General features: G+C 54.0%; 6 protein-coding genes across 6 annotated transcripts; 3 read left to right on the forward strand and 3 right to left on the reverse strand.

The window, feature by feature from the left end:
• Window positions 1-602: 602 nt before the first annotated feature.
• On the reverse strand, window positions 603-1,997 carry J4E85_000344 (uncharacterized protein; the record flags this gene model as incomplete). The annotated part of the gene is made up of 1 exon (XM_051464636.1): window positions 603-1,997. One exon carries the CDS (start codon window positions 1,995-1,997, stop codon window positions 603-605), a length of 1,395 nt encoding a protein of 464 aa, XP_051331157.1.
• A 374-nt stretch (window positions 1,998-2,371) lies between these two features.
• Window positions 2,372-3,931, forward strand: J4E85_000345 (uncharacterized protein; the record flags this gene model as incomplete). Its single annotated transcript, XM_051464637.1, has 3 exons — window positions 2,372-2,827; window positions 2,877-3,685; window positions 3,739-3,931. 3 exons carry the CDS (start codon window positions 2,372-2,374, stop codon window positions 3,929-3,931), a joined length of 1,458 nt encoding a protein of 485 aa, XP_051331158.1.
• An 892-nt stretch (window positions 3,932-4,823) lies between these two features.
• On the forward strand, window positions 4,824-6,380 carry J4E85_000346 (uncharacterized protein; the record flags this gene model as incomplete). The annotated part of the gene is made up of 3 exons (XM_051464638.1): window positions 4,824-5,232; window positions 5,280-6,076; window positions 6,126-6,380. 3 exons carry the CDS (start codon window positions 4,824-4,826, stop codon window positions 6,378-6,380), a joined length of 1,461 nt encoding a protein of 486 aa, XP_051331159.1.
• Window positions 6,381-8,325: 1,945 nt separating this feature from the next.
• On the forward strand, window positions 8,326-10,236 carry J4E85_000347 (uncharacterized protein; the record flags this gene model as incomplete). The annotated part of the gene is made up of 1 exon (XM_051464639.1): window positions 8,326-10,236. The coding sequence occupies one exon, from the start codon at window positions 8,326-8,328 to the stop codon at window positions 10,234-10,236; it is 1,911 nt and encodes a 636-aa protein (XP_051331160.1).
• Window positions 10,237-10,506: 270 nt separating this feature from the next.
• J4E85_000348 (uncharacterized protein) lies at window positions 10,507-11,596 on the reverse strand (the record flags this gene model as incomplete). Its single annotated transcript, XM_051464640.1, has 2 exons — window positions 10,507-10,533; window positions 10,598-11,596. 2 exons carry the CDS (start codon window positions 11,594-11,596, stop codon window positions 10,507-10,509), a joined length of 1,026 nt encoding a protein of 341 aa, XP_051331161.1.
• A 565-nt stretch (window positions 11,597-12,161) lies between these two features.
• J4E85_000349 (uncharacterized protein) lies at window positions 12,162-14,595 on the reverse strand (the record flags this gene model as incomplete). The annotated part of the gene is made up of 2 exons (XM_051464641.1): window positions 12,162-14,438; window positions 14,491-14,595. The coding sequence occupies 2 exons, from the start codon at window positions 14,593-14,595 to the stop codon at window positions 12,162-12,164; spliced, it is 2,382 nt and encodes a 793-aa protein (XP_051331162.1).
• Window positions 14,596-15,303: the final 708 nt, after the last annotated feature.

Raw genomic sequence — 15,303 nt, forward strand, 5'->3', positions numbered from 1 at the left:
TAATTTTCCGTCGTACTAGGGCGCGCGCTTGCTCTCGAGATAGGTGAATTCGAGTAAAGAAGGAACGTATGGGGGGCGTTGGTAGTGGAATGCGGAGATGGGTTGCGGAAGCGCAGGGAGTTCGGGCTTTGGATCTGATGCCATGCCACGCCCCGTTTGCCGGGGAAAACGCGACCGACCTCGGCAACTCGATCCGCCTGCGTCACGGGCAACGTGATCTGGGGCGCGCGTACTTGGTTGCTGGTGGCATGTGAATGTTGGCTACATCTAGTATTTTTGATTGATACCTTCTCTTTACAAGATAGCTTGAACTTCCATCACGCGTATCGGGGTAGTCCTTTACTACGTTTTAGTATTATCGCGACTCGTTGCAGCCGACTATTAAATACCAGGAGCACGGAGGACAATATTCGTAGGAAGTAGAATCTCAATGAGCTTGTTTGACTATCACATGCCGTATGAACATCAGGAAGTCCTTCCAAATCTGACTTACAAGCCTGACCTGTCCTGCCATATCAAAATAGTGTACACGTTGAAGATGACTTTTCCATCATCACCCCAGGCATTCCTGCCAGATCCCAGACGCCGATAATGCTACCCATCTAAACCTTGTAGAAACAGAACGCATGATAGAAGTCCGCCGCTTCCAACTCCTCTTCTGATGTCAGGAGTCGACCAGTCGAGCGATCCCTGACCTTCATTACTTCACTCAGAGGACCCAAGATAGGGTCGTCCTTTTGCTCCTCCCAGACCTCTCTGAAGGGCTTGCGGTACTGCAACTCGAGGTTGAAGTCTTCTGCCAGCGCTCGGAAAGCTTCCCAGGGAACGACGTACTCGGGTGCCTCAACAGCTTCAGTGAGCCAGTATGAGTACTTCCAACCAAATGGAGGACGGAACGTGCCATCGGAAGGTGTCTTGCCTGGAAACTTGACGCTGTAGATGCTGTTGCCGAAGCCGAAGCCCTCATCCTCCACCTCGCCGTCCTCTTGTTCGTCCTGTGCCTTCTCCTTCTCCTTCTCCTTGTTCTTCGGTTCGTCTGCCTTGTCGTCGTTCGCGTGCTCGGTATCGGCGGGCTTGGGGCTATCAAGACTCTTCTCCGGGTCCCAGTCGTCCTCGTCGTCGCTTGCGAATGCGGGGCGGTCATCGTCGTCATCGGCACCGTCGACATCAGGCGGTGCCGTGCCTTTGGCCTTGTGGTGCTCAATAACCTTTTGCGACAGCACGTCCGAGTTGGGTATGCAGCCAATGAAGCGTCCACCTTTCTTCAGCGCACCTGCGACGTTGCGTAGCATGCCTCTTGCCTTGGACTCGCTCTCGAAAGCGTAGTGCATGCAGAACATCATGGTGACCATGTCCCAACCACCGCCGCCCCAGCGCTGGCTCATAGCATTGCCGCCGCCGGCTCCAGGATCGATGCCAACTTCCTTGATGATGGGTATGTCGCCTAGCCACTCTCCGAAGCAGTCTTTGGCGTAGAACTCGCCGTGAAACAAGCGCCGGTTCTTCCTCTGCATCTGGGCGAATCTGTCCTTGGCCTGCTTGATCGACACATCTGCGGGATCGCACCCAACGTATAGCTCCACCTTCCTCGACTTCTCCCACTTGCCCAGGTCTCCGCCCTTTCCGCATCCGACATCGAGAACCTTGATGTTGCGCTCGTCGCCGATGAATTTCTGAATGATGGACGATTTGACCCAGTTGTTGAAGCTGCGCAGGCCCTTGATCTTGCTGTCTGTGTTGCGCCATTCGCGGCCTCGCTCCGGGACGGCGTTGTAATGCTGCTTGACGACATCGTGCACACCTCTCTGCGCAGCTTCCTGCTGGGCTCTCCTCGCCGCCTCTTCTTCTCTCGCTTGCGCACGCTTTCGGGCGGCTTCGCGGTCGGCGGCTGACACTCGGGCACCTGCGCCGGGGCGCTTTCGCTGACGGGGTGGCGACCGTGATGGGGATCTCGAGGGTGAGCGCGCACGCTTTCTACCTTGGTCGTTGTTCGCCATGTTGTGAAGTTTGGTGGTACGCGTCTGAAGGCCGGCCCCAAGTCCGACGCGTTGGATGTGGATAGGTAGTTTACAGTGGCTCGGCTGAGATCTTTCAGGGACTGTTTTGATGCGAAAGGCAGAATTGAATCTCTACTGGAAACAGAAAGAGAGACTGAGAAGATAGGAGGAGCGAGTGAGGTAGCTTCTGTAGTTCTAGTTTGCGCTGGTCTCAAAGGCTGTCCGTGCGCGAGCTTTACTACGTCGGCGGAAGTCGAGCGGCGGGCATCATTCATCATAGCAACATCGCACACGGTCACGCCCCGTCCACCTTTACCACCACCCACCACCACCCACCACCGCCCATCCCCTCACACCGCAAAGCAAACTCCAAGATGGGTGACCCGCAATTCGCCAAGTACCCCGACCTTCAGCTGTCGCAGAACATCTTCCAGCTCACCAATCCCTCCGCCTCCAAACAAGCCAAGCAATCCGCCCTCAAGTCGGTCCAAGATGCCATCACCGAGAACAAGATGGCGCCGCTCTACCGGTACCTCGCCCACCCGGTAGACGGCGTCCTGAATGCACAGGGCGAGGGCAGCGCAGACCAGCCAAACAAGAACCGGAGACCGTCTACCAGCTTAGCGACGATGCTTGCCACACGCACGCCCTCATTAGAAGTTCCGCTGTCGTGGGACGAGAAACTCTATGAGAGCCTCAAGGCGGAGAGCGAGAAGGAGCTCGAGGCGATACAGAAGGAGGAGGAAGAGGCCGAAGAGAAGGCAGGCGAGACCGAAGTACAGGCTGCGAGGGGCAAGCGCGCAGAGCTCTACAACCGCATAGGCGACAAGGTATGCAGAGCAGTATATGTCATTATATGATAGGACTAACAAGACCTAGGACAAAGCCATTGCCAGCTACGAGGCCATCTTCGAGAAGACGGGCATCCTAGGCACCAAGATCGACCTCGTCCTTGCCATAATACGCGTTGCGCTCTTCTTCGGCGACAGAATATTGGCCAAGAAGTCGATTGACCGGGCAAGCGCATTGGTAGAGAGCGGTGGTGACTGGGATCGCCGTAACCGTTTGAAGGCATACACTGGTCTACACTACCTCACCGTCCGATCACACTCGCAGGCCGCCCCGCTCCTGCTCGACAGCTTGTCCACATTTACCAGCTACGAGTTATGCAGCTACTCAAATCTCGTTGTCTACGCCATTCTCGCCGGTTCCGTGTCACTCAAGCGTGTTGACTTCAAGTCCAAGGTTGTGGATGCGCCTGAAATCAAGGCCATTGTCGGAACCTCAGAAGAGAAGCTCTCCGCAATCACTGGCCAGGCATCGGCAGGACCAACAGCGGGCGACGAGGAGATGGCAGATGCGTCAGGCTCGACAGCGACACCAGTGCCCACCCTTGTCAACCTCACCACCCTCGGCGGACAGCAGGAGAAGGAAGTGCCTGTTGACTTCACACCACTGTCGAAGCTCGTCAAGAGCCTGTACGAGGGTGACTACAAGACCTTCTTCGGTGCTCTTGGTGAGGTCGAGACCAACTTCCTCAGCCAGGATCGCTACATGTACGAGCACCGTGGCTGGTACGTGAGGGAGATGCGCCTACGGGGATACCAGCAACTCCTCCAGTCGTACAGGGTCGTCGGCCTAGAGAGCATGGCCAAGGACTTTGGCGTCACCGTTGACTTCCTCGACAAGTGAGTGATATCTGATCCTTCCCATTCCAGTATCTTTGACTAACAACACACAGGGACCTCGCTCGTTTCATTGCCGCCGACCGCATACCCTGCACCATCGACCGCGTCAAGGGCATCATCGAGACCAACCGACCCGACGACAAGAACAAGCAGTACGCAGACGTAGTCAAGCAGGGTGACCAGCTCATCACCAAGCTGCAGAAGTACGGTCAAGCCGTCAGGCTGAGGGGCAGTGAGCGCGGCTAGACTGTCACGGCGAGGTGGATGTGTAATGATCTTGAGGCATTGTAGACTTAGACATACCAGCGCAAAGACCGCTGAATGGAAGCAAAAGCACACCATGACCGTCTGCGCTTTCCTGTTGTGGCTCCCCGGGTGGCATTGCCATATTCGCATCCGGGTCTAGCTCCGATATCTCCGTGATGCATGTGCGGCTCAACGAGCGTGTTATGAAGGTGCGGTGAGATAACACAAAAGCAATGCTCCCTTCCATCGTACAACATACCCACGCGGCGTCCCGTGTCTTCAAAATCATTTCTACGCCCACGTTTACATCACATCGTTCGTAACAAGCTCCAACCCAAGCTTTTGGTAGAGACCCGCGTGGGTGGGGTCATCGCCTCGAGCAGCCGCCGATAAGCATCAATCAGGGTCCATCGACATGTCGCCGTCATCGGCTCTGAAATGCGCCTGTTCACTACGCCCTCCAGCCATGGCCCGTCGACGCCTTGGTGGCAGCGTGGGCTCTAGAGGTATTTGATCCCACTGCTCCTTTGTGCATGCGACGAGTAAAGCGTAAGAGATTGGCATATCCGCAACGCGCCGAGCCACCGAGGGGCAGCATCGTAGTGGCTCTACCCTACAAGTAGTGGGGCACCACGCGACGCAGCATAAAAAATATAGACCAGCCATTGACGCACATCATCTGCGTGTTTCGAGTACGTCGCGGGATTGAGTAGCGCTCAGAGATACACTTTTCGCCTGAGCTAAGTTATAGTCTGGACGTGTGCTCACCACCTTAGTCCTGTATAGACCCTTCACCTCCTCCACCCCTCAAACCCTATCTCCCTTCCTCGCTGGACGCGTAACGACCCAACTCTACAACCCCCCGTCGCACCTTCCCCATAGTCGAAGCATCATGTCCAAGGCCCCGCAGAAGGTGTTGCAGATTGGCAACATCAACCCGCACGTCAAGGCAGCCAAGTATGCCGTCCGCGGTGAACTAGCCGTTAAGTCGGAAGAGTACCGCGCCAAGCTGGCAAAGGGCGAGGGCAAGGACCTTCCCTTTGACACTGTCATCGCGGCCAACATCGGAAACCCCCAGCAACTAGACCAAAAGCCAATCACATTCTTCAGGCAGGTCGCGAGTATACTCGAGAACCCCGGCCTGTTGGAGCACGAGGATGTCCTGCTCAAGAGCCTGGGATACAAGTCGGATGTGCTTGACCGCGCAAGGAAGCTGCTGAAGGAGGTCAAGAGCGTAGGCGCATACAGTCAGAGTCAGGGTGCGCCAGGCATCAGGCAGAGCGTTGCAGAGTACATTGAGCGTGCGTATCTCACTATATTAATACGGGAATTGAACTGACCGAAACAGGTCGCGATGGCTACCCAGCAAAGTTCGAGGACATCTACCTCAGCAACGGCGCCTCATCGGGCGTAAACACCCTCCTCCACACCATCTGCGCGAAGCCCGAGACTGGTATCATGGTCCCCATCCCCCAGTACCCTCTCTACACCGCGACCCTTTCCGTCCTCGACGCCCGCTGCGTGCCATACTACCTCAACGAAGACCAAGCATGGGGCACATCACTCGACTCAATTGCGACTGCATACGAGAGGGCTGTGAAGGAGGGCACCGATGTCAAGGCTATCTGCGTCATCAACCCGGGTAACCCCACTGGCGCGTCGCTGCCCGCCGAAGACATCAAGGCTGTGCTCAAGTTCGCCGCCGAGAAGGGTCTCGTCGTCATCGCCGACGAGGTCTACCAGACCAACGTCTTCATTGGCGAGTTCATCTCCTTCAAGAAGGCTCTACGCGACCTGCAAAAGGAGTCACCCGGCCAGTACGACCACCTCGAGCTGGCTTCTCTGCACTCAATTTCCAAGGGCATGGTCGGCGAGTGTGGTCACCGAGGTGGCTACTTTGAGCTTATCGGCTTTGACCCAGAGGTCGCGCAGGAGGTCTACAAGTTCATCTCCATCCAATTGTGCCCGCCAGTCTTGGGTCAGTGTATTGTGGAGATGATGGTCAACCCACCAAAGGAGGGCGAGCCAAGCTACGAGCTCTACAAAGAGGAGTACGACGGCATCTTCCACGGATTGAAGAAGCGCGCATACGCTTTGTATGAGGCGTTCAAGCAGATGGAGGGTGTCGAGTGCAACGAGCCACAGGTACATATTCCACGCCAACTACACATCGCATAGCTAACCCAAACATTAGGGCTCCATGTACCTCTTCCCCACCATCCACCTCCCAGAAAAGGCCATCCAACAAGCCAAGAAGGAAGGTCGCGCGCCCGACGAGTTCTACTGCTTCCGCATGCTTGACGCCACAGGTGTCTGTGTTGTTGCTGGTACAGGCTTCGGACAGAAGGAAGGCACGCTGCATTTCAGGACAACCTTCCTTGCCCCTGGAACCGACTGGACAGGGCGTATTGTCAAGTTCCACGAGGAATTTATGAAGGAGTTCAAGTAGGCGCGATGACCGATAACAAGTTGGATGCGTAGAGAAGACTGTAGTATGAGATACGGCATGGATTGAATAGATCTCATGAACAGCACTAAGACTCTCATCAATGTTCGGTCTCTTACTATGCCTTGACCTGTGTAATTGCCGAAGTACGTAGTAATGGTGGGGGCGGGGTAAGAGGACTGATATATCCGAAGACGATCGCGACATCGCGCAACTGCCGTGCATTGTACCTGAATGGACCCTGGTCTTGGCTTATGCCGAATGACATGGGATATATCCATAGCTCCACGCCAGTGCTCATCGTCATGTATATCGCGTGCGTTGTTACTCTGCATGTTTTTGGTTTTACCTGTCTACGTCCCTAGGTATTCTTGTGTAATCATTGCGCAGCTCCATAACAGCAGCTTCATCTCGTCTACCTAAAATCATCATCGTCATTATCCAAGTCGTCATCACCACCAAATGAGCACCAACACCACAATGTACACTCATAATCAATCTCCCTCTAACACACAGCTTTCAACCTTCGAATCCCTCCCCGACGAACTCCTCGACCTAATCCTCTCCCACCTCCCCTCCAGATCCACCCTACACACCCTCACCCTGGTTTCCCGCCACCTAAACCGCCTCGCAACAGCCCACCTCTACACGCACATCACGCTCTACGGCGCCGACTTCAAGTACCTGCGTCCGCTCGCCCTCCTCTTCTGGACCTCTCCGGCACATCGCCAGCTAGTCCGTTCTTTTTCCGTGGTTCATGCGTATGGCGGGAATCTGGATCCGTGGCCGAAGTGTGAGGGGCTGGATTTGGATGCGGTGATTAGGGGGAATGTGGAGTGCTTTGTTAGGAAGAGTGATTGGGGGGTTTGGGTTGAGGAGGTGAGTGATGATTTTGTACTGTGTGGAGAGGGTGTGAGATGGTTGCTGACTGAGTATATCTATGTTTTAGGTTAGGGATGGGAGTGATTCGACGCGCATTGCGAGTCTGTTGTTGAGAAGCTGTCCGAACCTGAAGAGGATGCAGTTGCCAGGGTTTGAGTTGGTGGATCCGTGTGGGACTTGAGAGTTTGGACTGCACCTGCATAGTTGATGCTATGCGTCGCTGTGGCGTTTAAGGCTGGGTAATGTACTGTGTACGTCAGCTGAAAACGCGCACCTCTTAGGAGGACAGAACGCCATACCGAATTGAGGTGTTCGGATAGTCTGGGACTGCAGAGACAGTCAGTATGTCTCGCGGACTATGCACCGAGGTACCCCGGGACGCAGCTCTACCTTCCAAGGTGCATGATCCACGCCTCCAGCCTTCAGATATGCAAGACCCGCACGAGAGATCACTTCGAAGCTGTTTAGACAAAAATATGGGTGTGGCTGGAGATCACCAATGAGTTACCACTGGATCACACGCGGCATGAGCCCACCCGCTCTGGCTACACATCCGTAACGGTCGAAGTTGACAACAACAGAATTTCGTCAACAAGAAGGTGCCGCTAAGTTGCGCGTTCCTGCAGCATAATATGTCAGGGTCGCCGCCTCGCATACGAGCTCATTCGCCCTCGCCGTTTGGGCGACATGTAAAGAGGGTCGACCCTCTACCGCGGTACCACATCCTCATCATGCGCGAACACGACAACACATTCGTAATGCAACATACTATCAGAGATGCCTCGTTTATCTAGTGGGTAGTATGGATATGTTGGGCCTGTTGACGAACAACAGAGGTATATAACACGGTCAGCGCCACGGTGTGAGCTGAGCTGTGTATATATCTGGAAGCGACGTGGACTCGCTACCGCGATCGCAAAGTGGAAGAGTTATTTTTCTTTGTTGAGAGAAATTCTTACTAGACAGGGTCTCCTTTAACATATCGCTATTCTCACTCATCAGTCCTTTCCAGGAGCACCGGAGGAACGTTCGCTCTTCTTCGAAGATGTCTTCATCCGACTCTACAATGGGTACGACACCACCTACAACGGAGCGCAAAGTCGACTTCGTCATTGAGGAACAGGATTTGGGAAGTGTACCACTCACTCAGCCCCAAGTATTCAACAATACCCTCTCTCGCCGCCTCAGTCGCCCTACGCTTCCTCCTTCTCTTCCCTCTCAGACACCCTCCGCCAAATGGAAGCGATCGGAGGGCTTTTGGCGATCATTCGTTGCCATATGCATCCCATTACTTCTCTCCGCCCTCGAGGGAAGTGTAACCAATACCGCCCTTCCCACCATCTCCGAGGCTTTGGATCTCGGCACGAAATTCTCCTGGGTTGCGACCGCGTTCCTTCTCGCGAGCACCATCTTCCAGCCCCTGTACTCTCAGTTCGGCGATATGTGGGGAAGGAAAAGTCCTATGATGACTGCTGTTGCCGTCTTCGCAGTGGGCTCAGCTATCTGCGGCGGCGCACAGAACGGCGCAGTGCTCATCGCTGGACGCATTGTCCAAGGTCTGGGAACCGGTGGAATTGATCTGTTCGCCGAGATGATTCTCTGCGATATCGTGCCATTGAGAAAGAGAGGCCCGTATTTGGCGATCAAGCACGTTGCTTTCGCCGCTGGCACCACACTCGGTCCACTCCTTGGAGGAGTCTTCGCTGAACACGGTTGGCGATGGTGTTTCCTCATCAACATACCCGTCTGCGCCATCTCCCTGGTCGTCATCTGGCGCTGGCTAAATGTCGGTGGAAGTAACACTACCCCAGAAACAACCCTTCGACAAGAGTTGAAGAAAGTGGATTACGTAGGAAGCGGCATGCTCACGGGCTCTGTTCTGATGCTACTCGTCGCTCTCAGCACAGGCGGCGCACCGAAGCCTTGGTCTCACGTCTCTGTCGTTATACCCATGGTCTTCGGTATCCTGGGTCTCATCGGCTTCGGTTTCTGGGAACGCTGCTCCTACTGCAAATACCCCATCATGCCACCGCACGTCTTCTCGAACCGCACGACAAACATCGCTTTCGCATTAACAACCATGCACGGCTTCATAACGTACGGTTTCCAATTCTACCTCCCGCCTTTCTTTCAAGCAGTCAAGGGCTCCTCGCCCACACAGTCAGGTCTAGAAGTCATGCCCACGACCCTCGTTATCGTCGTCCTAGCCGCGGTCGGCGGGCCCTTGCTCAGCTACTGGGGCAAATACAAACCCATGCACATCATCGGCTTCGCTTTGACGACGCTCGGCCTAGGTCTCTGCACACTACTCAACGCCAAGTCCTCAATTGGTGTCTGGCTCTCCCTCCAGCTCATCACCGCAGCTGGTCTCGGCATAGTCATCAGCACCATGCTCCCCGCCGTACAAGTCAAGCTCCCCGAATCCACAACCGGCGCAAGCGCAGGCTCGTGGGCCTTCCTCCGCGGCACGGGCTCTCTCTTCGGTGTCGCCATCCCCGGTGCCATCTTCAACGTCCGTTTCGCATCTCTCCTTCCTACCATCTCCTCTGCGACTGCTCGCGCTAAACTGGAAAACGGGCAGGCGTATCAACGCGCTACTGCATCTTTCATCGCCACGCAAGCCACATCCCCCACCATCAAAGCCGAGATCATCAATGCGTTTACCCAGAGTCTCAAGTGCGTGTGGATTGTCTTTGCGGTTCTAGCAGGAATCGGCTTTTGTCTTACGTGGGGTGAGAAGGAGTACAAGATGCGGAAGGAACTTAATACTGTGTATGGGCTCAAGGCGAAGAAGACGGGGGGCAGTGCGTGTACCACGCCAGGGTTCGTGGACTCGGGGGTTGCTACACCGGTCAATGTGGACAGCAGTGATGAGGAGATGAACAAGGCGAATGGGGAGGATGACGGGTGTGCGGTTGAGATGGATGAGGATGATGTTGAGTTGGGGGATATCAGGAGGAGGAGTGGTGAGATGTGATGAGGGTGCGGGCAGTGCAGGGCAGATATCCTGCTTGTAATAATAGTGGAATTAAAAAATCTTGCATTCAGACTTTGGGTTGGCGTTCTGACGGGTACAACTAGGTGTCAAACATTCTGTTCAAGACTTCAAGTAACTGATGCTAAATGCAGCGTATCTAGTATATATCTACTCTAAAACCCCCACGAAACTGTCACCAGCCAAGTAACAATACCCGACCTTCGTCTCCCCAATCTCACTCCCTTCATCACCGCCACACCGCCCCTCCTCTCACGCTTTCCATCCTCCGTTTCGCCTCTACAAACCTCCTTCTTGCCTCTTCAAATACTCTCTGCGCCTCAATCACCTCCATCCTCCTCACATTAAACTCATGCGTCGCTCTTTGCGCTGCCTGGACCCGAGCATCTATCCTCGGCACTGGATATGTATCGCGCATGTAGGACTCGAAAAGAGTGCCGTTTGCATTATTATCGTTGCTGGTGAGTTTGTCGTTACCGTAACTATTATCCGCAATGTTAAGGAGATCTGATTGCGTGGGCTGGTACGTGTTCTGTCGTACCGGACAAGGCGTATCCGGATCTCCGCCAAACTCCTGGGCTAGGCTATTGAACAAGGGCGTGAAAGAAGAAAACGGTGGGACAATTCCAGGAGATGTAGCTGTAGGCGTGGGTATCTCAGCAATGACAATCGGAGGGGGGCGGGAGCGGCGCTGCGTCTGCGGTGTGGTAGTTGTAGAAGGAAGTGTTGCTGTTATCGTAGCTTGTGAATCCGGGGGCGTGGCTATGTCATCGAAGTTGATGCAGATTGGCGTGCTAGGCTCGTTGTTTTTGCTGTGGTCGTCTTCGGAGATGACGCAAAGTTCCTCTTTCAGTCGTTTCGCTAGTCTTTGTGCGTCTTCGTCTTGTTCATCCTCAACGACGGCGTTCATCTCCTGTCTAATCGAGTACTTCCTCTTCCTCGTTTCATCTTCTTTGATCGGGACGGGTCCTTGCATCTCGCGACCTCGGCTCATTCTTCGCAAACTCTCACACGCCTTCTTCACATCGCTGATTTCCAAGATGGCGAAGATCTTTTGGGACTTGCCACTGTATGAGCCTTCGCGGATGCGTGCCTGGAAGTAGGTGTTTAGTAGATTGTGCGCTCGGTCTCTTTGGCCGATGGTTAGTGTAGAGAGTTCGTGGATGGCTTGGATAATTGGGGCCGGGAGGCAGTTGATTGGGACGCCGGCGAGGAGTGAGGGTGGGAGGATGGGTTCTTCTGAGGTCGCGGGGTGGATGAACCAGTTTTGTTGGATGGCTTGGATGTGGTTTATGATGTCTATTTGGCAGCCTGCACTGCTGGGATTTGATGTGTGAGACATGTTTGTCATTCCCATATTGCTTATCGTGTGTTGAGCTCTTGGTTGGTGGAAGATACTGGGATGCAGGCGCAGTTTGTAACACAATGTCACGATCATAAGATGTGCCTCGACGCTGGTTCATAGCTAGAAGTGCTACAACAAAGAGTCGGTGGCTACAAAGGTCATGGGTTGAGTCCCGGCTTTGTCCGTGTTCAGGTCCGAAAACTCGTGTCTGGTGGCGCTTTGTCCAGTGGCTCCAGAACAGTGTCGGAGACCGCACTTGACATAGCGGAGGCTGTGCGAGAGGCAAAAAGTCCTAGTATAGAAGCTATGAGGCGTGTTTCAGGTTGAGGTCGAAACACCATCGGTGGACAGAGTCGTATCTCGGAGCGCTGATGCGATCGTCATAGACAGGAGAAGAATGTACATCCGAGTAGAAGCCTGGAGTAGACCAGATGACGACCCAGTATAAAGAATACGCAGTAGTCGAGGAAACCCAAACATATCAAGACAAACTCACTGTCGAATCGTTACCTACACTTCATGATGACTTCCAAACGTCAAACTCTCCAACGTAGCCTCCCGCCTACCGATTCCCCCTCAGGATATCCCCAATCTGACTGAACGGATTCCTCAACCCCCTCGCACCCCCTAATTTCCCAGCTGTCGCACCAATCGTCTTCGGCGGATCGTGTTTATAGCCACAAGTAGTATTCGTGCATCCGGCTGGCGAGGTCTTTTGCCACCTACAGAGAGTCTCCGATTGAAGCGGCTTTGCCTGCTTTTCGTTCCTGCGCGCTCCAGATGCATTGATGATATCCTCTAGAGATTGTTCGATGCGAATAGTAGGAGGCTGATGTTGAGGTTGATGTGGCATCGGTTGATCGTTCTTTGTTATCCTGTCGGCGAGTGAACGGTTTCCTCGAGGGCCAGTTGGTGGGGTATGGTAACCAAATGGCGTTTGGTTATCAAAAGAGGTGGGTTGCTCACCCCTTGTTACCCGCTCAGCAAGCGTCGGTTTGCGCACTGCTGGCGCTGGTGGTGGGGCGTGGCCGAACGGGTTCTTGCTGTTGCTATTGTGAAAGCTAAAAGTCTGGTTTTGCTGCTTAGGTTGCAAGGTAGATCGCCCATTCCCCTTCATCCCCCCACCGAGTGGATTTGAACCGCCCGGCAGGTGACTGGAAAAGGGATTCGTTTGGGAAAAATTGCCTGATTGTGGTGCAGGGACAGGATCGATGACCATTTGGTCAGCCCGTGGAAACTGTTTTGACTGGCCTTTCGATGCGACTTCTGTGAGGAAGAAAGGATCGTGGCTGTGTTTACATCTCCCACCGAATCTGCAACTACCGCTCAACCAGAACTTGCATGCGGTGTGCGGTAGCTTGCAACTCCTGCCTAATGTGCAGGTCCCGTTCTTGTATGCTGGGCAAGCCGCCTTGAAGTTGCCGTCGTCGGCTGACATTCCGAAGGGATGTGAGGGAGCGCCGTTGGGGATATGAGTATTGAAGGGGTTCGACTGGCCTACGCCGCGTGTGATCGACGTTGAAGAACCGACCTGACCAAAGCCCGGGTGTTGCTGCGAGCTATCAGACCCTCGAGTATCCATCATTTGGACGTCGTCGTCTTTCGGCGTAGGATAGTGTGAAACTTGGCCGAATGAACCTAGCTGCCCATATGACCCACCATTTACAGAGCTTCCGAAGGAAGTGCCTAGAGAGCTCTGCGGCTGGTACAAGCTACTGTTGGCAGTCTGGTTGCTAGTGAAGGAAGAGTTCATTGAAGCGCTACTCTGTCCTGCAGTAACTGGAAGTGACGATGTCGTGGTGGCTTCTGGCTTATTGTGGGCTGCCTGCTTAGCAGACAGGTTGGCTAGGTCGGTTTTGAGTCTGTTGATCTCAGTTGTTTGTTGCGCAATCTGGTCTTTGTATGACTTCTCGCGTTGAGCTGTTGCTGCAACTTCCGCGACCTTCTTCACACTCTCTTGAGCACGTTCTTTTGCGGCGGTCATCTCGAGCGACTTGATTTGTTGCTTCAGCTGATCTCGCTCTGTTTGAACTCGCTGGACTTCGTCATGTCGTTCCTTCTCTTGCTGACGGATTTGTTCCTCTTTCTGCAGACGCAGGGCTTCGGCCTTTTGCGCTCGGTATTCTGCCATCTGGTGTGCGTCGGGGCCGATGCTGGTCTTTGCAATCTTGTCTTCGGTTGCTTTCTGCAACGTCTCCATCGTCTCATCAATTGACCCAGTCGGGAAATTGAAGCTCGCAGGTGGCGGGCTGAGCCAGCCTTCCATGTCTTCAATATTGGTGATCAGATCGCCGAGGAGGTGGTGAGGCCGTGAATACTTCATCAAGTCGCGGAGGGCTCGAAGCCGGTAGGTTGGCAGCGGTGTGTAAGGCATGACGTTGCGCCATTGCTCTCCTTTGGCGAGAATATGGTGTAGGCCATTGATACACTCGCGTGCTTCGACGATGGATTGTTCATCGACCTTCGAGCCATTTCCTATGACTCTGTCGATGACCATCATGTCATTTCGCACAGTCTGGTAGTGCTTCGCAAATTCCTTCACAAGCGCGCCCTTCTTTTCGTTCTTTTGAGGGATGAGAGTTGTCAGACGAGGGATGACATGACGAGCTGCAGCATCCTGCTTCATGGTTCCTTTCAACGCGGCGTGGCTGAACAACTCGACAAGATCCTCTCGCCAGTCGTTTGCAACGTCGGCAGTATACTGCGAGTAGCCGGCGATGTGTAAGCGCGCCTTGTACGCGCTGAAGCACGTCTCAGCCATGTACTTGGCGTTGTACTCCTTTTCGTTGGGGCGACTCCTCTTTGAAGGCGCTGCGATGGGAGTCGCATTGGGTTCAGCCTAGACGTCTGCGTTAGTTCAGAAGGAAAGGATCTGAAGACAAGTGGCTCACCGATTCTGACTGGCTGTTCGCAGTAGCCCGCTTCCTCTTACCACCAGCCAGAGGAACTGCGTATGTTTGGTAGCCAGGGCCGTTGGCGGCCGAGGAATGAGCCATTGCGTTTGGGGGTTAGCAATATCTCGACAAATTTACTGGCGTTGTGTTGTGGCTGGGAGGCGTGTTGTCAAAACGAAAGCAGGACTTGGAAAGCGAAAATATCAAGTAGATGTCGGATCAAATTCGTGTAGGTAAGCAGGGGTTGAGTACGTGCTATTGTACACGCCACTAAGCCCGAATCAGGAATCGAGTGAGTATTACGAATAGATTGTGGTAGTGAAGGGGAAGAACGATAGCTACACGTGGTGGTAGGGTCCGTGCAAAGTGAATGCGTGTTGGACAAAGACGTGGCTGAAAGACCAGCACAAGGGCGACCGAGACTGACTGGTGAATGAGAGGCGTCACGGTGGTTCATATTTTCCTGCTCTGCGTATACAGTAGCTCTTCAGCCGGAGTCATCATAGGTGAAGAATGAGAATCTAGTGACGATGGGGCTAAAGTCCAGTCTACAGTGCTGAGACATAGGGACAGAAGCTGCGAAGATGACCTGAGTTATAAAATGTGCTCGATATAATGGGAGTAGAGGAATTGACTTTGGAATGGGGGACGCTGGAGGGAAACAAGATAGGACGACTGTCTTGATAGCAAACCGCAAAGGACACAGCTTGCTCAGGTTTCCTCATAGGCAACAGGCCAGATCTATGAGCACTGTATCGCATGCCCAGGTGGTGGCTGTGACGATGTTGTCGCGACTACTTCCCTGGGTGG

Source organism: Alternaria conjuncta, assembly GCF_024043145.1.
Source record: "Alternaria conjuncta strain BMP 0040 chromosome Unknown scaffold_1, whole genome shotgun sequence".
NCBI lineage: Eukaryota > Fungi > Ascomycota > Dothideomycetes > Pleosporales > Pleosporaceae > Alternaria > Alternaria conjuncta.